Below are 25,388 nucleotides of genomic sequence, written 5' to 3' on the forward strand. Positions count from 1 at the left end.
GCTGGGCAGCTGTCCGTCAAGTCGGAGATGGGAAGCTGGATCTCCCTTAGTGGGGGGGGGGGAGGAAAGATCCCCTCATCCCCTGGGCTACCCAGAATTGCAGTCAAAGGGTGGCTTACTCTCTGGCAGCATTCTGCTAAGAGCCAGGGATTTGCACCAGGGTCCTTTCTTCTTGGGAGTTCAGATGTCCAGGTCTCCAAAAAAAAACACCGAGTCTTTCTGACCATGTCCAGAGTGCGGCTCTATCTTCCCATCAATTTCTTTCTGTTTAAGCAATAAGCTATCTTTGACTTTTTTTTTTCTTCCCCAGAGGTTGAGAAACCCTGGGTTGTCTTCAGCTTCTGCCTGGGGTTCCTAAGAACTGAAAATAACATTTGGTGCAGATACATTTCTGGCTTCTCTGCATGGAGGGAAATGCTTGGGGTAGTTAGTAGATGGCTTCATAGATGGCTCTTTGCTTGCACAAAGAGATCATTCTTCCTTATTTTGGAGGCATTCGCTATTGGAAACTCAGGACTTTCCCAACTTATTTAGTTCACCAGAAGATGGGAACTTACTGTAGCGTTTGCTTTCAAACCAAAATTACAGGATTGTTCCCTAGACATGGCCCGCACATTGGTGAGATTAAGTGGTTTGGAAAAGAGCATTTTTGGACATGATGTAAACACACACACACACACACACACACACACAAAATTCTAGGCCTCATGTTGTTCCATCCTCCTTATTCCTTCTCCTCCCCCCCCCCCTTACACTTTACTGTTTTTAATGGGGAGAGGGAGAGGTAATTCAGGAAAGAGTAGATGCCGGGCCTGTTCAGTCTGTTTGGTTTTTAATCTTGAGATCCATCAGCAGACTCAGGCCAATGGCTATGAACATAGATATGGACACAGAGTTAAATAATAGGGTATTTGTGTTCAGATGCTAGTTGTCTCAGAGACTGGTGGGAAGCTTGACCTTCCCTGTACATTTATCCATATTCTGTCACCTTCAAGTGAAGAGGGCAATGCTTTTTGAGAGCCTTTGGAGGTTTTCCATACAATATAGAACCTAGGAAAATCGTGTATGTATGTTCCAAGCCTAGGAATTTGTTTCCTGAATTGCTGTGGACTTTGGTGGTTTGCTTGTGGTTCCATCCATACTCTTTTTTTATTTTCTTATGCACCTTCATGGGGTGGATGGGGACATTTAAGTTGCAGCCAGTGATCAAATATTGGGAGTCAATCTTCTGGAAATCATTAACATCTCTTCATAATTCCTAATTGTTCTCTATCCTTGCAGTAGTATAAATATTGTACCACAGCATATGTGTACAAATTGGGGCATATTTATTGTTCTTGTTCCTTTCCAACCTCCCAGTTTTAGGAACTCTGTTCATATTAGAAAATACTTTATTTACAGAAAGAAAAAAAGCCCCCCCCCATTTTTCCTTTCAGCTGCTGTGATAGTTAGATCATTCAAACAGTGACTTCTGCCCTATTTTTGCTGAACAAGTCAAGAACTATATAGCAAGAACAATCCCTGGTTTGTGGTCTTGAGTTGAATAGGAACAAACCAGGAGCCTTGACTTGGGTGACAAACTCATCTCTTGATTCCTAGTTGGTTTAAGTGCTCCACTTGGCAAGAGGAATAGGCTACAATCATGAAGGGTAAATCATGATTCTTTTGGAATCTGTGTTACCTTTGTGGCCATCTTCTGGACTTTTATCATTCTATGGAAGCAGACACCCTTGTGTAATGTGTACAGTGTGTAACGTTCGCAGGTCACAGAAAGCGACTGATTGGGATGTTTTGCCCCTTTAGCAGTCTAAAGATCAGTCAGGATGATTCCTCACTGAAGAAAAAAAAATTCTGTGTATCCAGAAACTTTATTTCAGTGCTGCCTCAGTCATAATGATGCTGTTGGCAGTGTACAGTACACTGGCATGCCAATCGTCGATATTACATTACACTGAATCATTCAGTGACAATTATATAGGCATCCAGAAGCAAGAGTACCTGCAGGGGTGTGTGTGTGTGTGGGAATGACTCACATGATCAAAGTCTTGCCCTGTGTTATGTGCATATGAACATTGCACACATGTAGAAAGTATTGTGGAATAGTCAAGATGTGTAATATATATTATCTGCTTCCTATATTCCTGATATGAGCTTTCAGTTTTAAAACAGGTTCTGGGTAAAGTTATCTGTGATTTCCTTGTAAGAATTAAGTCATCATTATTGCAACATTTGAGTGATGTAACCCTTTTTTCCCCGTATTTGCTGTTCTTCAGAACATCTAAATACTTCCTTTTCTTGTGTGGGTTTGTTTGTTTTCTACTCTGTCTCCATCCTTGGGCAGGATTATGGATTCCCAGTTGCAATTACTCTCTTTGCTAACATATATGGCCAATGGCGACATGACGCTATCATTTTAAAAAGCCTTTATACAGGTAGTCCTTGTGTGGGTTTTTTTTTTTTTTTTCATTTTCACTGAGTCTTCGCACTACCCGAGGTTCAGGTAGATGCTGGGGCTCAGCACACCTGACAGCCCCCTTTTGGGGTGCTTCAAGAGAGATTCAGGTTAATGTCAGCGTTCCAGAAAACCCCCCAACTCCAAGTAAAACTCTGAAGCAAGCATTTTTCAAAGTTCTATTTACTAGAATAGGTAAACTGGCAGATCTGGGAAAACCCGAATCTGAGAGGTCCGGGTTTTCCCTCAGTAAATCAAAACCCCCAAAACCACCCCCTCACTCCTTAGTCGATCACATGCTCCAATCACCATCCGTCCCATCTCGAGACAGCAATCCGACCACTCCTTTTCCAGATGCAGGATTGCCTTGACCTTGATTGACAGGAAGAATGCTATTATGTCTAAAGACAACCCCTCTACTAAATCCCCCCTCCTACTTTCCCACACAGGAGAAGGTGGCATCATGGAAGCTTCCGGCCTAATAGTTGACACCTTGACTTACAACAGTTCATTTAGTGACGTTCATATAGCATATGTTTGTAAAGCAAAAAGTGACTAATCTGTGGCTTCCACATGACTTTCAGTTAAATAAAATAGAACTTGAACAAACTACAGAATTAGCAAAGCAACTTTCATGGGAAGGAAGTCTGAAATTGCCCTGGGCCATCTCGTATCAAAGAATCAGCAAAAAGCACAGGCAATAGAGAAGAATAATGCCCCTGGTAAATAATAAAAAGTAATAATGAAATTCACTATCTTTTATTCTATTGGATATATAGTACAGGTAGTTCAGTTCACTTAGTGACTGTTTGAAGTTAGAACGGCACTGAAAAAAGTGATTTATGACTATTTTTCACACTTATGACCATTGCAGTATCCCCATGATCACGTGATTTACATTCGAATACTTGACAGCTGGTTCATATTTATGATGGTTGCAGTCAGTGGTGGGTTCCTCCCGGTTCCGCCCAGTTCCACCGAGCCGGTAGCGGTGACGATATGACGTCACCGAACCAATTCTGTCCCCCCACCCCTCCTGCATTATTCTTACCTTTTATTTGGCCCCACCCCCAATCTATTGCTGCCTCCCGAGTCCCAGCTGATCGGCTAGAGGGAAAAAAACTGTTTAAACTCTTGCCGCAGGGCTTCAAAGGGCTGCCCTACAGCTGATCAGTGTTAAAAGAAAACAAATGAGTAGACCGGTGCCTGCAAAAATAAATGGGTAGACCAGTGCTTCCAAAAATAAGTGGGTAGACTGGTATAGCACTGCAAGCAGTTAAAAGCCTGGTAGACCAGTACCTCTGCTAAATCCTAAATAATTGTCACATGACCATCAAGCCACACCCACAAAATAAGCCACGCCCACAGAACCGGTAGTAAAAAATTTTAGAACCCACCTCTGGTTGCAATGTCCCAAGGTTATGTGCTTATCTTTTGTGACCTTCTGACAAACAAAGTCAATGGGGAAGTCAGATTCACTTAACAACGGTGTTAGTAACTTAACAACTGCAGTGATTCACTTAATAAAGGCAGCAAGGGAAGTTGTAAAATGGGGCAAAACTCACTTAACAAATTTCTCACTTAGCACCATGCATTTTTGGCTCAATAGTGGTTGCAAGTTGAGGACTACCTGTGTAGGCTAAAGTTCGACAAACTTTTTTCAGCCCTGTTTGACCACAGCTCCAAAAAATGCTGGCACACCTTTTCTGCTATTTCAAGGCAGGATACTGGCCAAAAGTAGTGCCAAGCTTAAAATATTACATTAAAAAATTAAAAAGAATTTCTCAGTGGAAGTAGAAACCCTCCTCTCCAGAAAATCGTGGTCCTGCCCACATGTTGGTTTGAATGGTCATCAGAACCATTATCACTTTTCGCCCTTCCCTAAATGTAAAGCATCCCTAACCACTAGAGTAGCGGTATCTTCCCATTGCTGAATTAGATGGTTATTAAAATGAATGGATTTTCATAGTAGCCTTACATGAGATACTTACCACTAAGTAGAACTTCTTAGGCTTTTAAGTGTTTTTTCATTTATTTATGAAGTCATTCAAGGAAATCGCCATATACCAAACATATTGTCTTCTACTCACCTCATTTGGGAAGCAGTTGAATGGATTCTTGGTGGTCAGAAGGTTAATAATAAACATTTCACTTTAAGAGCACTCAGCTTTACAAATCCTCAAATGGCATGTCTGCCCAGAATTATGATAATGATGAAACCTGTAGTAAGTGAGTTTGTGATTTCTGTATTTTGAATGTTGGCTCCCATTCTTCTGTAATTGCTGTTTGACAATGTCTGAGTGATTGCTGTATGGTGGTACAGCAGTTATGTTCAAAATGCTCAAAATGGCAGCTAACCCTCCAATTTGGAAGGAGTTGATATGGGTCCTATTGTCTCAGGTGATATTTGCATTTCAAGCAGCTTTTTAAATAAGCCAACCAAAGTTGCAAGCTGGACAAATATATATTGCTATGAGACTAGTAATAAGCATTCTTTCCATTCCCTCCATATGAAAATTTAAGCCATGAACTGTGTGGAAATTTAGCTTCTTAACTTCTGAAGGATTATTTCTATCAAAGGGGACAGGCCGGTTTATCCTTTCGTGAGCAGTGCTTTGTTTGGTAGTAGGTAAAGATTTTTCCTTCTTTCATGACAAAAAAAGTCAAGTGCATGCCAGAAAAAGGAGATTATTCATCACTTTCCCCCTCTTCTGAATGAAATTCCTGCTCACCTATGGTGACCAAGGCAGCTGTTAGACACAAAGGCCATTAAGTAGAATGCAGATACTAGCAAAGTCTACAGATGTAGGTTTGGGTAACTAGCCAACATAATTGTTGATTTTTTGATGCTTTCTGCTGTGCATGCCAGAAAGCTTGAGTTGTGTTGACCTTTATGAATGAAAGTGGCTTGAAGAACCAAACCTAAGTATACTTTTGGACTCAGTTCTCTGGGCCAAACTTGAATGGCATGGCTTCACACTCTTTCCATTGGCTACAAAATGAGCTTTAGGAATTGTTCATTCTGGGAAATTAAGGCCTGTCTTAGAACACTTTGCCTTCTGAGACGTTTTTCAACCACTTTGTGGCTTCATCAGGGATTGAAAAGGGAATGAAGCACCACTTCTGAGAATGTGATGGCCTGATTCCAGTTTTCCCATGTAGTTTGAAAGATGGAAGAAAAGTGAAGGGAAGTGTATATCCAGGTAAGCACAAATAGGCTCAGGGTTTAGCAAAAGGAGAGGAGAAAGAGTTGGTAACACAGGTATGATCAAAAAGGGGAGATCTGAGGAAAAAGATGAAAAAGAAGATGAAAGAGATGTACCGGTAGTACCAAGTATTACGGATAGGAAAGGACTTTTGAAGTGTGTTGCCTACAATTGTAATTTTTGGCAGCTCTGCAAAGCAGTAGAATAAATGAGTTCTTAAAAGAAGTAACACTTGAGAGATTTTCCTGATTAATAATAAATGCAGATAGATTTGCTAAGTGTGCCCACTTGAATATCCACATGGCTGATAACAACCTGTAGGAAAAACTATTTTATACTATAGATTTCGCCTCCCTATTGTATGAATAGCCAAGGAGTAGAGCCATCCAGATACAAAAATATGAATACATCGTAAAAATACAAAGACGTAATTTAAAAAATGTTCAAGATTTAAACTTAACAACAAAAGGATAATTTAAAATAAGAGGTAGTCCTCAACCTATGACCATAATTGAACCCAAATGTATGTTGCAAAGTGAGAAATTTTTAAAGTGAACTTTCCCCCATTTTAGAACCTTTCTTGCCATATTTGTTAAATGAATCACAGCAGTTATTATATTACTAACACGGTTGTTAAGTGAATATTAACCTGCTTGTCAGAAGGTTGCAAAAGGTGATCACATGACCCCAGGACACTGTAATCGTCATAAATGTGAGTCAGCTGTTAAGCATTTGAATGTAAATCACATGACCATGGGGATGCTGCAATGGTCATAAGTGTGAAAATGGCCATAAGTCACTTTTTTCAGCGCCGTTGTAACTTCGAACAGTCACTAAGTGAACTGAACTACCTGTACTATATATCCAATAGAATAAAAGATAGTGAATTTCATTATTACTTTTTATTATTTACCAGGGGCATTATTCTTCCCTATTGCCTGTGCTTTTTGCTGATTCTTTGATAAGAGATGACCCAGGGCAATTTCAGACTTTTTTCCTATGAAAGTTGCTTTGCTAATTCTCCCTGACCGCAAATTTGTAGTTTGTTCAAGTTCTCCTATTTTATTTAATTGAAAGTCATGCGGAAGCCACAGATTAGTCACTGTTTGCCTTACAAACATATGCCGCACGAATCACCAATATCTTTTTGGTGAAAATGCACTTGACTGGGACCCCACTGCCTCTCTTGGAAAAAAAAAAACGGATTCCAGTACCATTTTATTTGGAGGATATGCAAAGCAAAGATACTGCAGAATGTTTCTTGTGCAATAAAACTACAAATATTGCACAATGGTATTGCTATGTCTAGATCAGGGGTGTCAAACTCAAGGCCCGTATGCCCGATCCGGCCCACGGGTTGCTTAGATTTGGCCTGTGAGGCCAGTCTGGAAATAGCAAAGGATTGGCCCGTGGTGCCTCTACTAGGAAAAATGGGGTGCAGGCGGGGCGCACATCCCTCGCAACAGCTTTTGACCTCTGGAGTGCTCCAGGCCCAAAACGGGGTCTCCAGAGTCATCTAGGAGGCCTTCCAGGCCCAAAACAGGGCCTCCAGAGTACTGCAGAAGGCCATCCTTGACTCAGAAGGTTATATTTTATCTTTCAAGCTTGCAGAATTCTGCTACTAGCTTATGTCAATAATTTATAGTTCTAGTCTTCCTACGGAGTCAGTTTCTTGATCTGGTCTCTCTCTCTCATATAGTGATCAAGTAGATCAAGTAAGTATTAAAAAAAACCAAAATCACAGAAATATATGCCTCCCTATTTTTATAAGTTTATAAAACCATGTCTGCAGAGGTGTGTTTCCGTGTCACGCCCACTATGGCTGCACCCACCATGGCCACGCCCACTCCGCACCCTCATCCGGTCCTCCAAGGTCAAATCCAATCCTGTTGTGGCGCTCAATGAAATTGAGTTTGACACCCCTGGTCTAGATGCTCTCCTTTAAAGCCAGACTTGCAGCGATAAAATTTCAGTTCAATTTTCCTGATCAAGCATGAGAAGAGATTGGTAGAAACGAATCCTTCTGTGTACTCTTCCGTGCAGCCCCAGTGTTATTTCTCCTCACTCACTGGCATACTTGAGGGAGACAAGGAATTGTCAGAATGTTTTTATTTTTAATGCAGGGTTGAGTGAAGGTGATTGAGATAGTTCCTCAGATAAACAACCTCTCTTGCTTCTCTCCTCTCCACACACACAGAACAACATCCTGGTCTTACAATCAAATATGTTCGGAGGAGATCAAGTTGAAAAAAAACTTGAGGTTTTTTATCAGGAGTTCGTGGGACTTTTTGCTGCCCCAAAAGTCCTGCAAAAGAATCAGAAGAGCCACAATTTTGGGCTTTTTTCAGGTTGTTTGGAAGGACTTAAGCAGGGGTGAAATGCACGTACCTTTGCTACTGGATCGCAAATGTGAGCGCGCGCCTCCTCCACACATGCACAGAGCCCTCTGCGCATGTCCAGAGGGTCAAAAATGGGACGTGATGACATCTGGGTGGGTGGGCGGAGCCTCCCGCCGCCGGCCCTACCAGATCATGCGAGCCAGATAGATCCGGCTGAATTTCACCACTGGACTTAAGGATAAAACACATGCCTTAAACCCCATAGAAAGGTTTTGGCCAGGTAGGGAATTAGTACTGTCCCCATAGACTTTAAAAACAAACAAACCAGCCTCTGGCCACAAAACGTTGCCTGCTCTTTTTCTCTGTCAACATACAAGCAAAGTTATAAGGTGTTTGCAATTAATTAAAACAAAAACTGACTTACCTTCTTTTACCTTCTTTTTTGTACTGTGTGATTTGGCAAGGCTGCCTCTTTTCCCAAGAAGGCCAGCCATCTGTTTAAGGCCTTTGGCTAAAGAAGTAGCTTTATTTGCGTAGCAGTCTGCCTCTCACTGCTTTGCTGAGAAGCACAAAAGAGGTGACGTGGCTAGAAGGTGAGGGAAGAAAAGATACCGATCGGACCAGCCAAATACTAGGGCAAACAAAGGAGTGACTTTGGGGGCAGGGCAAACAAAGGAGTGACTTTGGGGGCAGGGAAGGAGGGAGGGAGGGAGGGAGAGGAAAGAAAAAGTGATGAAAAGAAGTTGCAACCTGGCCCTCACTTAATAAATTGTATAGTCTTATTTGGGGAAACAGGAAGCATCTAGCATTTAGCAGCATAACACAGTTGAAAGGGATCTTTGTAGATCATCAAAGTCCTAGCCCCTGCTCAAGCAGGAGACTCTATATCCGTGATGGTGAACCTATGGCACGGGTGCCACAGGTGGCACGCAGAGCCATATCTCTGGGCACGTGAGCGTTGCCCTAGCTCAGCTCCAGCGTGCATGTGCGCACCGGCCAGCTGATTTTTGGGCCTTCCGGGCCCACTGGAAGACGGGAAATTTCCGGCCTCCGGAGGGCCTCTTGGGGTGGGGGGGTGGGGAAGGCTGTTTTCACCCTCCCCAGGCTCCAAGGAAGCCTCTGGAGTCTGGGGAGGGAGAAAAATGGGCCTACCGGGCCCACCGTTAACTTTTTTGCCGCCACATGCCAAAAGCAGGGGTAGTGGGGGAGTCGCGTGCACATGTGTGGGGGTGTGGGGGGCCATTGAATTATGGGTGTTGGCACGCATGCGTGTGACCCCCCCGCTCCCCCCGCTTTTGGCACGCGACAGCAAAAAGGTTAGCCATCACTGCCCTATATCATTTCTGACAGATGGCAGTCCAGTTTCTTCATGAAAGCCTCCAGTGATGAAGCTCCCACAACTTCTGAAGGCAATTTCTGTTCCATTGGTTGATTATTCTCACTGTCAGAAAATTTCTCCTTATTTCTAGGTTAAATCTCTCCTTGACCAGTTTCCATCCATTGTCCCTTGTCCGGCCTTTGGGTGTGTTACGTACGGGCGTATGGAGCACCCATTTGCATGCCTGCCGCTGATTGGCTAATCTAGTGGCGGGAAAAAAATAAACCACTGTCAGTGGCTGGCGAGACTACCAGAGCTCTTTAAAAAGAGAGCTCTGGCAGCCTGCCGGCCTCTTGCTTCTGATAGCGGCTGGAAATAAAGTGCTGAAACCAGTGGTGGGAATTCAAATAATTTAACAACCGGTTCTCTGCCCTAATGACCAGTTGGGTAGGTGTGGCTTGGTGGTCATGTGACCGTGTGGGCATGGCCAACTCAATGTTACTTATGTCGATGGGCACTTCACCTTAATTGTTACAATGTAATAAGGGTTAACCAGAGAGGCAGTTTCTGTAAGCAGGGTAATAAAGATTAGGCTAGAAACCACACCAGAATATTTCCTTCCTGCCTTCCTTACAGGATTAGCCCTGTAAAGTTGAAAAAAAACAAAAGGAGATTTCTTCCAACAACCGGTTCTCCGAACTGCTTAGAAAGTTAACAACCGGTTCTCCCAAATAGGTGCGAACTGGCTGAATCCCACCACTGGCTGAAATGGACTATGGTATCCTGCCTCTTCTATTCGCGCCCCCTATGTAACAGGATGCATTGTAAAATAGGTTGCCCCCCCTCTTCTCTGTGGCAACCCCCCAAATATTGGAATACTGCTTTTTTGTCACCCCTGGACCTTCTCTTCACTAGACTAGCCATGGTAGGATTTAAAACTGGAGATAGTTAATTTCATTCACTTTAGCTGCCCAGTGAGGTAGAGTAGCCCAAAACGATTCAGATAATTAAATAATCCAAATGGGAGAAAAATCACACAAGACGTACATACTAATGGGGAGGGGGGAGAGATAACAATTTGCTCTCAGTTTAAAAAAATAAAATCTGGAAAGGGTTATCTAGGAAGGCAATCTGGTTCCACCACTGCCAGTTGCATCCCAACATGAGTGGAAGAGGGGAGGGAAATGAACAGAATTTGGGTATCAGTAATTTATTCTCTCCACTGTGCAGTTTTTAAAATTATTAGCAACCAAGCAAGTGCCTAAATTGGCCTTTCCCAACTTGGTAGAGTCCAAAAGTGTTAACTCCAATTCCCATAATCCCCAGCCAACTGGGTGTGAGTATCTAGAATCCATATTGGCATTTACAAGTGCCAATATGGAGGAAGGCTTGCTTAAAGATTGAATTCAAAATAAGGCTGCTAGCAATTGGAAAACCTATAATATGAGTTAATGAGGCTTAAAGAGGGTTTCCAGCCAGCTTAACTGGTTTACATATCATGGTTGACTCAGGCATTTACAAAATAATAAGTTCCCCAACACCTAACTGCCTTTTAAAAATATTGTTTTATCTATTGCATTCTTCATATTTTTTATTGTCTTGTTTTATGATGGATGGTTTTATATTTGATTATTTTACTTAGATATTCATATTTTATGTATATATCATTACACCTTTTGGGATTCCTGGATATCTAAAACACATCTAATACAGTAATCATAATTCCAGACAAATAAAGCAATGATTCCAGTTGAGCTGGTTGGCTTAATGCTCCCAGTCAGAGTCCAATTTTCTGTAGAGGAGCAGCAAAATCCCAGAGCAAGGTGCTACCACACCCAGGAATAAAACCATCATTGTCCTATTTAATTTTCCTGTTCTATTCTTTGATGTTTGTTTTTCTTAATACAAACAAAATTTTGAGTCCTGGTTCACAGCAAATAAACTTCCGTCTCTCCAGTCTGATACCGGTAACATGTGGGACAATGTCATCAAGCTGGTATTTCTTCCTGGAGTTTGATCCTATATATATATATATTTTGCTGAGATTCCATGTTTGGGAGACCAATTGAGTTGGGAGCAGAACCTGTCTTCAACACTATTGCTTTCTGTCCCTCTTACTTTTTTTCACTTGAGTTCATCTTATCTTAGGGCAGAGTAGGACTGGTCTTGTCCAGTCCAGATACATTTAAAGCCAATATAGTTTTTCTTTTCTTCCTAATGTTTTTCCCTCCAGTTGTAGCGTCCATTTTTCAGATCAACAAGAAGTTGGTCCATTGGTTGTGGCAGGAATTGACTGACCAGCTCTATTGTTCAAGGCTGATATCATGGGCACCACAGGTGCCCCCGACACGAGTGACATTGAGCTGGCCACGCCCACCCTGGCCACACCCACCCCAGCCCCTGGAGGTCATACATAACCCTGATGCGGCCCTCAATGAAGTTGCGTTTGACACCACTGCCATAGTACATGCCATGGGGACAGAGAAAAGCAAAGTACAGTAGAACCTCTGGTCACGACCATAATTCGTTCCATAACTTTGGTTGCAAACTGATTTGGTCATGACCCGAACCTATTTTTGGAAATTCGGCACTTACAAAAAAAAAAATGGCACAGAAGGGGAAATCGGCTGTGGGGGGGGAGGGATTGTGAATTGTTTGGTCGGAACCTGATTTGGTCGTGGTCAGAAGTGTTAGTGGGAGGAAAAAAACGTTGAGAAACACTACTCTAGTTGACCTCTTGAATATTAACGGGCCCCAGTGAATTGTTCTGAGCTCCTGCCAATCAATGCCGATTATGAACACTCAAATAGGTCAATTATCTGATTCTGCACTAGCTAGCCTCCCAGGTCCTTCCTCTTTAAACTGTCTCCTAAGGCATGTAATGCTGAAACATCAGGTCCTTAGAACAGCATTCCTCAAACAAGTATCCCTTTGGTGTATTGGATTACAATCCCATTATCCTGATTTAACAGCTGTTTGGCATGGCTTCCCAATGCATTTGGGGAACATTTCAAAATATCTTGAAAAGAGATTTGGGGGAAGAAAGAAGTGGTTCGTTTGAGAGATGGAATCATTCTCTAATATATTCCAGCAGCCTTTGGATATTTTCCTCACAAACCAGCTAGTAAAAAGGTAAAGGTTCCCCTCACACATATGTGCTAGTCGTTCCTGACTCTAGGGGGCAGTGTTCATCTCCGTTTCAAAGCCGAGGAGCCAGCGCTGTCCGAAGACGTCTCCGTGGTCATGTGGCTGGCATGACTAAATGCCAAAGGCGCACGGGACGCTGTTACCTTCCCACCAAAGGTGGTCCCTATTTTTCTACTTGCATTTTTTACGTGCTTTCGAACTGCTAGATTGGCAGAAGCTGGGATAAGTAACAGGAGCTCATCCCATTACGCGGCACTAGGGATTCGAACTGCTGAACTGCCGACCTTTCGATTGACAAGCTCAGTGTCTTAGCCACTGAGCCACCGTGTCCCTCAATAAATCAAAACAGATAAATATTTTCGTAGAGATTCTTCTCTCCATAAAGCAGGAACAATCCTTAACCAGGCATAAGAACCTTCAAGATTTATTTAAAACGCCTGGAGGAACATGACAGACAGTGTAGTACAAGTCCAGAATGCTTCATTTTAAAATTCCAGTCACACATCTTATTCCTCCTCCTCTTCCCATGAGTGATTTGAATTTAATTTCTTTTGTTTTTCATGCGTGGTTTTGTGTGTGTGGTGTAAATGAAGCTCTATAAATCTTGATTATTTAGTATTAATTGTAATATAGCACTTATATCCTGGCTTTTCTCTGGAAACTGAAGGAAGCAGGGGACTGGAGGCTGAAACACATGATGAATAGTTGCAGGAACTGAATATATCTAGTCTAACAAAGAGAAGGACTAAAGGGTGACATGATAACAGTCTTCCAATATTTGAAGGACTATCACAACGATGGGGGGTGTCAACCTATTCTCCAATTCACCTGACGGCAAGACTGGAAGTAATAGGTGGAAGATTATTAAAGAGAGATCCAGCCTAGAATTAACAAATTTCCTGACAGTGAGAACAATTAATCAGTGGAACGGTTTGTCTCCAGAAGTAGGTGCTCCATCACTCGAGGTTTTTAAGAAGAGATTGCACAATCATTTGTCCACAATGGCATAAGGTCTCCTGCTTGAGCAGGTGGTTGGACTAGAAGACCTCCAAGGTCCCTTCCAAATCTGTTAATCTGTGTCCCCCCCCCCACCTTTGTGGCCTCACTATGAGTTGTTTGGACTGAAAGATATTAGTCCAAAGGATCATTGTCTCTATTTCAAATACTCAGATTGCACAAGCATTATTTTGCTTGTGCAATCAAAAGATCCTACTCATTGCAAGAGAAGTTTATTGTGGTATAATGGACTGTTGAACTAGGACCAGGAGTTGCAAGTCACTGAATGTCCTTGGAAAAAAGTCATTGTTGGACAGACATAATGTGCTTTGTTTGGTTTTGAGTTAGCGTGTTTTGTAAGAAATCACCTATTGTGTTGCATAGTACATAGCTTCCGGCTCACCTTAGTGGATGAATCCAGTCAATGATTGTTTATTCACTGAGTTCAGTTTATTCATTGAATATATGATTCAATAGTCTGAGAAAAGCAGTTGACAACACTGGTAATTTCTCCAGTTGGATTCTTCCATATCCATCTTCCACCATCTCCTGGGCCTTTCCACCAATGGGAAGTATTATGAAGGTTGGTTGATTCATGTTAATTAATCTCTGTGGTCACTTGTAGTTGAAAATAAGTTGACAGCACATAAATCAATATTTATGTGAGTGCTTTTGCAGGAATGTCAATGGGGCAGAATAACAATAATACGTTTGTCATCCTGAAAGATGGAATAGAACAAATGATAATAAGGAATACACTTGCCTAACCAGAATTGGGATAATATGGGTGGAGGAAGGAACAAACTTGTACTTGAAATCTTTGGAGGCAGGATAATGTCACAGCATAATCCATAGTGATATCTGAAAGAACGAGCTCAAGAAATAACAATCATGGATCTGGGGAAGGACTAATGATGGGTTATAAACAGTTGGATAATCACCATGTTGCAGCAAAGGGAACAGAATAAATGTGTTGCTTTGCTTCCATCAAATAAATGTTCCTTTAGATTTTATCAACTCAGATATGGGATGCCTAGGAAGAACCGCAGTCTGGAAGGGAAGACATGTAGTTTACATGCAAAAGATTCCAGGCTCAATCCTTAGCATCTCCAAAGTAGTAGTAAAAAGATACCTTCCTCCCAGAGGCATACATTAAAAAGGTAAAGGTTCCCCCGCACATATGTGCTAGTTGTTTCCGGCTCTAGAGGGCGGTGCTCATCTCCATTTTTAAGCCGAAGAGCCAGCCCTGTCTGAAGACGTCTCCGTGATCATGTAGCTGGCATGATAAACACTGAAAATGCATGGAGTGTTGTTACCTTCCCACCAAAGTAGTCCCTATTTTTCTACTTGCATTTTTTACATGCTTTCTAACTGCTAGGTTGGCAGAAGCTGGGATTAGTAACAGGAGCTCACTCCATTACATGGCGCTAGGGATTCGAACCGCTGAACTGTCGACCTTCTGATCGACAAGCTCAGCGTCTTAGCCACTGAGCCACTGCGTCCCACTACGTCCCACTGCGTCCCTAAAATAATACATTAGGCATACATTAATACATAGGCATACATTAATAAATCTATGAAATCCCCAACCCATATATATGGGAACTTAATTTGCCCTTGTAAGTAAACATTCACAGAATGCTGAATTGACTTTGGTGGCCACAGGGAGAAGAATCAATCAGGAACCTGTCCCAATAAACCAAGCTTTGTATTCACTGATGACTGCTTTGGTTCTTAGAGGCTAGTATATACTGTATGTATGCTAATACACATTGTATCTTCAAAGTGATTTGGTTGCTTTAGGTGAGTCAGATTTTGGCCACAGTACCAGTTAACAGACATCAAGTAGCAAATGACGGGGAAGACTTCTGCATAAACCTCTGGATCAGTGATGGGTTCCTCCCGGTTCGGCCCAGTTCCGCTGAGCCGGTAGCAGTGATGATACGACGTCACCGAACCGGTTCTGCCGCCCCCCGCCCCCCGCATTATTCTTACCTTTTATTTGGCCCCACCCTCAATCTATTGCTGCCTCCTGAGTCCCAGCTGATGGCTAGAGGGAAAAAAACAGTTTAAACTTTTGCCGTGGGGCTTCAAAGGGCTGCCCTACAGCTGATCAGTGTTAAAAGAAAACAAATGAGTAGACCGGTGCCTGCAAAAATAAATGGGTAGACCAGTGCCTTCAAAAATAAATGGGCAAACCAGTGCCTGCAAAAATAAATGGGTAGACCAGTGCCTGCAAAAATAAATGGGTAGACCAGTGCCTGCAAAAATAAATGGGCAGACCAGTGCCTGCAAAAATAAATGGGTAGACGAGTGCCTGCAAAAATAAATGGGCAGACCAGTGCCTGCAAAAATAAATGGGTAGACCGGTACAGCTCTACAAGCAGTTAAAAGCCTGGTAGACCAGTACCTCTGCTAAATCCTAAATAATTGTCACATGACCATCAAGCCACGCCCACAAAATAAGCTATGCCCACAGAACCGGTAGTAAAAAAATTTAGAACCCACCCCTGCTCTGGATGTCTTGTCACCAGTCAGGACAGAAAGTGCCAGGCTTCCATGGCCACATTTTGACCTAGAACAGTATTTCTTAAGTCTAAGATCTACTGAAATTGGAGATGTCCAATTTTGTAAGGCTCGCAAGGGGCTGGAATAAATATAAATATTTCATTTAGCAGGTGTCTGGACTGGAGGTAAGGCATAACCTCTTAGTCTTCCCGATACCTAGCAAAGTAAGGGAACACTTGCATGTTTGAGATAGATGGATGGATAGGTATTGACAAACATTAAAACCAGGGGTGAAATCTACTTACCTTCCCTACTGGTTTGGAAGGGCGCATGCTGCGCGCGCACGATTTTAAACCATCTGCGCATGCGCAGAGGGTCAAAACCAGGTTACTTCTTGGTATGTGAGCGGAGCCTTGTTCTGCCGCCACTACCGGCTCACCAAAAACCTGCCGCCGCCGCTACCGGTTCGCCCAAACTGGTGCAAACCAGTAGCATTTCACCCCTAATTAAAATAAAATACTTAGGGAAGATAGCAGAGCAATTATAACGATGTTTACTCAACATTAGCTCAATAAACCTTGCTGAATTTTTTTTTAAATGTAAAGCACATTTTTCAGAAGGTTTAGAGAAATTTCTTTCTTTCCGAGAAAAAAATTCAAGTAGAACTAATCTGGGTGCCCTAAGAATGTTGGTTTTGAGGAAGAAGTAGCTATTTTTTTTTTTAAATTTGATTTATATGCCGCCCTTCTCCGGAGACTCAGGGCGGCTTACAATGCGTTAAGCAATAGCCTTCATACTTTTGTATATATTTATACAAAGTCAGCTTATTGCCCCCACAATCTGGGTCCTCATTTTACCTACCTTAGAAAGGATGGAAGGCTGAGTCAACCTTGAGCCTGGTGAGATTGGAACTTGCAGTAATTGCAGGCAGCTGATGTTAATAACAGTGCTTTAGTCTGCTGCGCCACCAGGTTCTGTCAAACCTATAATGAGAGACCCTTGGTTCTCTTTGCGTTTGGTTGTTTTCTTGCAGATGCTTCATTACTCAAACTAGGTATCATCAGTGCCAGTATCATTGGCACTCTTGATGTTGCCTAATTACAAATATTCTCCTCTATCTCCTTCATCCTTCTCCTTTAACTTACAATGTCAGACAATGGGGGCTTTGCTTTCAGTGGTTTTCAGAAAACTAAAGGCACATCTGTGTGATTTTATGGCCTTGGTCTTGTGCTGGATCTGTGTTAATGTTTTGTTTTCCTCCTTTCTGCACAGGTAATATGGTTGAATGGTGTTTGCCACAAGACATTGATCTGGAAGGTGTTGAGTTCAAATCTATGGCCAGTGGATCCCATAAAATCCAGTCTGATTTCATGTGAGTGCATTGCAAACTTCTTGCTCCACTCAAGTTATACAAACGATTTGGTTATTACAAATCTTTCCGTCATCTGGAAAGGGTTAAATGGGTACAATAATTTTCCTTATTAAGATGAAATGCTTAGTGTTAATGCCAATCATATGTATAGGTGACTGCAGATTTGAGGAAGAAGTAAGCTATCACATATGGCATGCACAGCCCCTAGAACCAGGGTTTACTGTCCATAATATTTTACCCACTCCTATGCCTGGCAACATTAAGCCGCACTAGGTAGTCTTTCTATGTTTGTGTGATTTCTTCAGATTCAAATTTACCTTTCAAAATACCTGTCTATCCTCCTGCAGGAGGATAAAACAGTCAAGATGCTAGCTGCACCCAGGCCATCAAACCCACGTTCTTTTCAAAGTGTGCTATGCACGCAAATCACATAAAATAGGGACATGGTTGCAGTTACACATCTTGGCTTTTTTAATGGTCCGTTTTCCCCCTTGGCTGCAACTCTTCTTTCTTCTTATAGGAGTGAATCGTAAATTTGGAAAACAAAGTATATTAAAACGTGTCTGCCTCTGGTATTGTCTATATCTTAGTATATCTTGTAAGACCCAATGTTGGAAGATTGATTTATAAGGAAACGGTAAACATCTCTATTTTATCATTAGTGCAGTTGCTCTCAAAGACTAGTCTGGAAACTGGAATACATCTGGAATATAATTGGCATCTCTGCTGAAAAGTAGAAATGAGTGCTTGTCTATTTCCAAGCCAAGTGCCTTCCAGATTTGTTAATAGAATCCTAAGGTTGTTCAGTGCAGGATCCACCACAGCAGTGTTTCTTAAAGTGTGGCCCTAGGACTCCTGGGCCAGGGGTGAAATGCTCCCGGTTTGGCCGATCTGGTAGCGATGGTGGCGGGTGATTTGGAGAACCAGTAGCGGGTGGCGGCGCAAGGCTCCACCCACCGCCTGGTTGTTGTTACTCCCTGGTTTTAACCAGGAAGTGATGTGTTTTTTATCCTCTGCGCATGCGCAGAAGTTTTTGTGCATGTGCAGAGGGTCCGCGCGTTTGCACACACGCGCGGCGCGTGCACTTCCAAACTGGTAAGGAAGGTAAGTAGATTTCACCCCTGTCCTGGGCGTCCCCCAGACCTCTCAGGGGTCGCCATAATCAAAATTATTTGCCTGATTATATTATTCTGATCTACAAAGCTAGTAACTCTAAAAAAGACATATAGTTAGACATATAATTTGGCATAATTTGTTTGCAATAACCCCATGCTGGCTCCAGTTAATAGTAGCACACTTATCCAAGTGTTTACAGACTTGCTATTGAAGGACCTTCCCCAATACAGATATCAAGCTGACAGGACTATATTTTCTTTTTGAATCGGAAGATGCCATTTGCTCTCTTCCGGGATGTGGCCTGAACTACAGTAGTTCAGCAATGCCCTCTGTGAGTTAACAGATTAACAGATTAACAGAGTTGGAACGGACCTTATAGGTCATCTAGTCCAACCCCCCCACCTAAGCAGGAGACCCTACAGCATTTCTGACAAATGGCAGTCTAATCTTTTCTTGAAAGTCTCAAGTGATGAAGCTCCCACAACTTCCGAAGGCAAACTGTTCCATTGGTTGATTGTTCTCACTGTCAGAAAGTTCCTGAATTTCTGTACAAATATATTTTTGTCCTTTGGAAAGAATAATAATTCTTTTACTAAGTTGCCCATAATTTCAGGTTGAATCTCACCTTGATCAGTTTCCATCCATTATTCCTTGTTTGTTTCCAGGTGCTTTGGAAAATAGCTTGACCCCCTCCTCTCTGTGGCAGCCCTTCAAATACCGGAACACTGCTATCATGTCTCCCCTGGTTCTTCTCTTCACTAGACTAGCCATGCCCAGTTCCTGTAACTGTTCTTCATATGTTCCTTTAGTAGCCTAGGAATCCATCAATTTCTGCAGACTTGACATTGTTTAAATTACCCACAATTTCTCTTATCTTTCCCTTGTTTATCCTTAGTTTCCTCCTTCTCCCAATGACATAATCATGACCAGCTAGAGCTCCCATTTCTTGTCTGAGGAAATGTAAACATAGAATAAGAGAACATTTCCACTAGTCATTGCCAGTTCACCACTTTCTCCACTCCTCTGATGTCTGATTTGATTTTTCTCAATATCTCAGATTCAACGGGAGCGTAAACACTTTTCCCAAGGTGCCAATTCCTTCAGTTAATTCTTCCTTGTCGATGAGGTTGAAATCCAGGATAGCAGATGCTATTTCTTTCTTCCACTTTCTGACAGATAAAATTATCAGCAAGAGAGGATATGAATTTGTTGATCCTCTTGGTAGAGTTAGATTCCTGTAAATGTCAGCATAATTTATATTTCTCATTAACATTATTGCATGCATCTTTGAAACATCGAACGTCTGACACAGAAGGGCTTACATACAATATCTTCTGCCTGCCCAGGTGGTCTGTAATAAACTCCCACAACAAAATCATTTTTGTTTCTTTCTTCATTTCTTACCCTTCCCCCACCCCTCCCCCAGTATTTCTGTACTCCAATCCCTGAATTTCTGTACAAATATATTTTTTTCCTTTGGAACAGAATAATAATTCTTTTACTAAGTTGCCCATAAATTGTAGTTGTTTAATGATGGTTTTCTATGTGGGCCTCTGCTATCAATCAATTGCTAGTCAAAGAAAATATACCTGGTGCTTACTTCATTACCTTTTAGGTGCCAAATAAAGACTTAACAAGATAGATTATTTGGGGTATTTTGACATCTACCTATCTACAGGTAGTTCTTGCCTAATAACCATTCGTTTAACCATCATTCAAAGTTTATGTAATCCTGGAACTGAAACTAGGATGAAGGAATAATATTCTTCCCAAGAGGGGAAAAAGCAGAATAAGGAAATTGTGTCAGTGCAGTATTTTCAGGATAGATTGTAAGTTAGCTCTCAATGCCATAGTTGAAGAGCAATGGTATAACTGCTATGTTTGCTGTAAATCCTCTGGTCCAGCCATGACCTGTTTTCATAGTCCTTTCTGCCACCATCAGGCTTCGTTAATTTTTTAGTCATTTGCCTGTTAATGCTTTGAAGACGTATCCTTATTCTTTTCTAGTTACTTCCGGAAAGGCATTTGCTTTGGTTTGGCATGTTTTGCCAATATGCCTGTGGACAGCGAATTGGAACGTGGAGCACGCATGAAATCTGTGGGCATTCTTTCTCCTTCCTACACTCTGTTGTACAGATACATGCACTTCTTGGAGAACCAAGTCAGGTAGGTCCTTAGATAAAGGAAGCATGTGGGGATGGTGTTCCTTCTAACACCTCCAAGTGTTCTACAAGCAATGTTCAAGCCCTGGGAAGGGAACAGAGGTGGTATTCAGCCGGTTCTGGCGAACTGATAGCGGAAATTTTGGGTAGTTCGGAGAACCGGCAAATACCACCTCTGGATGGCCCCACCCCTGATCTATTTGCTCCCTCCCGAGTCCCAGCTGATCAAGTCCCAGCTGATCAGCTGGGTCTTTTTTTGTTGCCCTGTATAGGAGAACAGAGCTGGAAAGCAGGTTAGTAGGGTGGGGTGGGAATGGAGATTTTAGAGTAGCCTTCCTCTGCCACGTTCACCAAGCTATGACACAGAACCAGTAGTAAAAAATTTTGAATCCCACCACTGGAAGGGAAGTCCTGGTGGGAAGCTGGTGGGGGATGATGGGAAGTCCTGTTAGATTTTCTAAATCTCTGCTAGAGTTTTGGCTGTGACAGCGATGAACCAATATGCCGTTTACTACCCAAATGAAGTTATTCCCCATAAAGTAGAAATAAGTGAAAACCAAGTGAAAATGAGACATAGCCAGTCTTAATCATAGAATGGGGTGTGCTTCTCCAGCATGAATCTGATTCTGAATCAAGACCTGGTCTGTGCAAGAGAAATGTCATGTGTGTGATTCCGTAATTGCGCAGTGGTTAGAATGCAGTGTTGCAGGCTAATCCTTCCAACTGCCAGCAGTTCGATCCTGACCTGCTCAAGGTTGATTTCAGCATTCCATCCTTCCAGGGTTGATAAAATGAAGATGCAGATTGTTGGGGCCAATATGCTGACTCTGTATACTGCTAAGAGAGGGTTTTAAAGTTCTATGAAGCGGTATATAAGTCTAAATGCTATGGCTGTTGCTATTCCTTTTGAGGATTTGCTGGGAAGCCCAGCCTTTTTCCCTTGAATTGGGCAACCAACTAACCAACCAATGAACCAACCAACCAACCAACCCATCCTCCCAAACAATGGGCTCGGTCCAGGTCTCATCTGGACCACTTTGCTGTCAGTCTTGTTATGGAGATAAATAGGAAAAGAATTCTGCATCTGATAAGGGAGGCTACAGAGCAGGGGTCTCCAACCTTGGCAACTTTAAGATTTGTGGACTTCAACTCCCAGAGTTCCTCAGCCAGCCAAGCTTTCTGAGGAACTCTGGGAGTTGAAGTCCACAAGTCTTAAAGTTGTGGACCCCTGCTATAGAGAGACCACTCCGCAGCTGCTTGTCTTGTTTATTTGTTTTCCTTCCAGGCACCAGTTGGAAATGCCAGGACATTACTCTCACTTGGAAGCCTTTTACGATGACAAGAAAGGAGTCTTCCCAGCAGGCACTCTTGTTTCACAGCAACCCATCCACTGGCTCCCTTCCATCCACAAATATATGTATCCAGAGATGAAGGTGAAGAATAATTGGGACTGTTGAACTGTGTGTGTTGGTTTCATTATTACCAGTAGATGTTACAATTTGGGGGGGGGATATTCTAAGTCCTAGGGGGTTTGGGGAGTATATTTTGACTTGATTGTTACTGTTATTTTTCCCCCTTCGGTTATGGAATTTTTTATTACGCTGTTTTTGTGCTACTTGCTGTGGATGCGTCTGTTAAATTTGTTTTTGTTTTACTTAACTGTGGATGTTTCCTTGCATTTTATTGGGTCGGGAGTCGACCGAGTCAGACTCGTTTGGCGGCCTGCATAAATATTTAATGAAATAAAATTATGGATCGTCTGCTCATCGCAGCACTCAATTCCTTGCTGGGAGTGAAAAGAGAATGACCAATTTTTCGCTATTTATCTGAAAAAGAAAAGATGATGCCAAGTTTGGGTAGCTCCTTTCTTCCCAGAGCTTTTGTTCAAACTGGCATTTCTGTAGGCCACTTTCTCCCCACCACAGTTCTCTTGTTTTAGCTTTGACCTCGGTTCCTTTCTGTTTCCTCTGGCTGCAGATCACCCATCCCGCAGGCTGTATGTCTCAGTTCATCAAGTTCTTTGGAGAGCAGATCGTGACACTGTGGAAGTTTGCCTTGCTTCGCAAACGCATTTTGATATTTTCTCCGCCTCCCATCGGCGTGGTCTGCTACAGAGGTAGGAAGCAGGGGAGATATATGTGGTCTTCGTTGCAAAATCAGGCAACAGAAGGAAGCACAATTCTTTCACTCATTTCATATTACAGGAATTTAAGAAGAGGAAGAGGCAGGAAGGGAGAGAGAGAGAGAGAGAAACGTTTTTTAAGGAAGTTGCTGTAATGCAGAGCAAATTGTAGTAATACTTTGCCATTTTAATTGTTGTTTAATAAAATGCTTTCCTACTACACATGGCCTCAAGGTATGATGGTAATGGAGCCTGCCCATAATGGTCATGAGTTATGATAGTTATAGCACTAGCACTAGCAATAGCACTTAAGACTTATATACCGCTTCACAGTGCTTTACAGCCCTCTCTAAGCGGTTTACACAGTCAGAATATTGCTCCCAACAATCTGGGTCTTCATTTTACCCACCTTGGAAGGATGGAAGGCTGAGTCAACCTTCAGCCTGGTGAGATTTGAACCGCCGAACTGCAGCTAGCAATCAGCTGAAGTAGCCTGCAGTACTCTAACCACTGTGCCACTTCGGCTTATAAAGCGGGTCATGTGATCTTTTTTGCGTAAAGTCCCAAAGTGTGCGCCATGGTTATTAAATGAACCAGTGGTTTGCTCTATGGGCTGACTTTGCTCCAAATTGGAAGTAAATGCTGATTTTTGGCAAAACCTTTGAAAAAATGTGACCATGGGATGCTGCAAACAGCTATAAATGTAGTCCGGTTGTCATGTGATCCCAAAAGGCGATCACATGACTGCAGTTGGTGTGTAGGAGACCTTTAGAACTTCAAATCCGGGTGATAAGTGTCACTCACGTAGGTCTTTTGGAACTTAAAATGGTTACTAAGTTACCAGTTGTAAGTTGAGGTCTTACATAAGTTGAGGACTATATAAGAAAAGTTCATTTGACAATGACAAATACTCCACACCCAAAAGCACAAACTTTTACATATATGTTCAGATGCAGATTTTCATAGAAGCGTATATAAGTTTTCACTTTAACTTTTGTGTAATATCCAAATTAGCTATCAACTCATATGTCTTATAAGTGAAGAACAGAGTTGTTACCTAGCATAGTATTTTTAGCATGCTAATTGTGTAAATTTTATATTACACAATTTTTATATTTTTTAATTTTAATGAAATTGCATTTATATTGCACCTTTGCTCTTAAAATGGTAGAGAGGAAGCCCCTCCCCCATGTTTTTCATTACAACAAAAACACTGTAAGTTGGGTTGGAGTCAGAGAAATGGAATGAGAGAGCCAGTTTGGAAAGCGGGAGACTGTGAATCCTAGTTCTGCCTTAGCCATGAAAATGGCTTGATGACCTTGGACCAGTCGCTCTCTCTCAGCCCAACTCACCTTACAGGGTTGTTGTTATGGGAAAAATAGGAGCAGGAAGGTGTATTAGATGTTCTCCATCCTGAGTTATTTGTAAAAATTCATAAAGGAAGGATAAAAATATATGATAGATGGATGGATGGATGGATGGATGGATGGATGGATGGGTGGATGGATGGGTGGGTGGATGGATGGATGGATGGACGGACGGACAGGTAGGTAGGTAGGTAGGTAGGTAGGTAGGTAGGTAGATGATAGATAGATAGGTAGATAGATAGATAGATATAGATGATAGATAAATAGATAGATAGAGATAGATGATAGATAGATAGAGATAGATGATAGATAGATAGATAGATAGATGATAGATATAGATGATAGATAGATAAATAGATAGATAGATAGAGATAGATGATAGATAGATAGATAGAGATAGATGATAGATAGAGATAGATGATAGATAGATAGATAGAGATAGATGATAGATGATAGATGATAGATGATAGATAGAGATAGATAGATAGAGAGATAGATAGATAGATAGACAGACAGACAGACAGACAGACAGACATCCCAAAGTTATCCAATAGGCTCTATGGTTGAATGGGGACTTGAACTTCAGCAACCCAAATCTGTCCAGCGCATAACAATTCATTACATTCTTCATAGATAATTTAACAAGTTATATTATTGACAAATTCACACCGCTGCCTCCTGAGTTCCTAAGGCATGCAGGAATATGTGGGTGTGAGGTAGAGAAAATTAAATTGTCTGTTTTTCAGCTACATACACATTGAGTCAATTATATCTTACTGAGTTGACGTACTTACTTCTGAACAGAGAGGTGATGGCCTCCATGAAAAAGTAGAAAAGCAAACAACATACAATTCTGGAAAAAGAAAGTGTTAATTAGAGTCTTTATTCACAAATGTCTTTTAGAATTTTTCATATTGAAACTCCCCTGTTTTTTCCAAGGGAACTCAATGAACAGTTTTTGATTTTCTAAATATCATTTGATTGCTCTGGGTAGAGACAGTTCCTCCTGTGACAAGTTTTTTCTCAAGTTCTCAAAGACGTTCTGGAAGTCCTGTTGCCTATCTTATGCCTTGTTGGTTTCCTTCTGTTCTTGCCCATAGTTTATTGCTGCTGCTGCCTTGCCAATGTCTCCTTGCCGGGTATTGGAGGGACCGTCCCTGAGTCTAAGCCGTTTTTCTATGTCAATGTAGCCGACATTGAAATGCTAGAGACTGAAGTATCATATGTAGCCTGTAAGTAATGCTCCGGATTTACTTCCTTATTGGATTTGTCCTACCTGGGAT

The 25,388-nt window shown here is 42.0% G+C and overlaps 1 protein-coding gene across 1 annotated transcript in view; it reads left to right on the top strand.

The window, feature by feature from the left end:
- The window catches only part of DENND11 (DENN domain containing 11), a 33,526-nt gene that overhangs the window by 519 nt on the left and 7,619 nt on the right, over window positions 1-25,388 (top strand). The window contains exons 2-6 of the mRNA XM_034402693.3: window positions 17,239-17,338; window positions 20,462-20,620; window positions 21,902-22,049; window positions 22,594-22,732; window positions 25,206-25,337. Coding sequence (XP_034258584.2) covers window positions 17,239-17,338; window positions 20,462-20,620; window positions 21,902-22,049; window positions 22,594-22,732; window positions 25,206-25,337 — 678 coding nt within the window. The remainder of the gene's footprint in view (window positions 1-17,238; window positions 17,339-20,461; window positions 20,621-21,901; window positions 22,050-22,593; window positions 22,733-25,205; window positions 25,338-25,388) is intronic.

The sequence above is a fragment of the Pantherophis guttatus genome, chromosome 7 (assembly GCF_059756535.1).
Source record: "Pantherophis guttatus breed Tessera chromosome 7, ASM5975653v1, whole genome shotgun sequence".
In the NCBI taxonomy this organism is placed as follows: Eukaryota; Metazoa; Chordata; class Lepidosauria; order Squamata; family Colubridae; genus Pantherophis; species Pantherophis guttatus.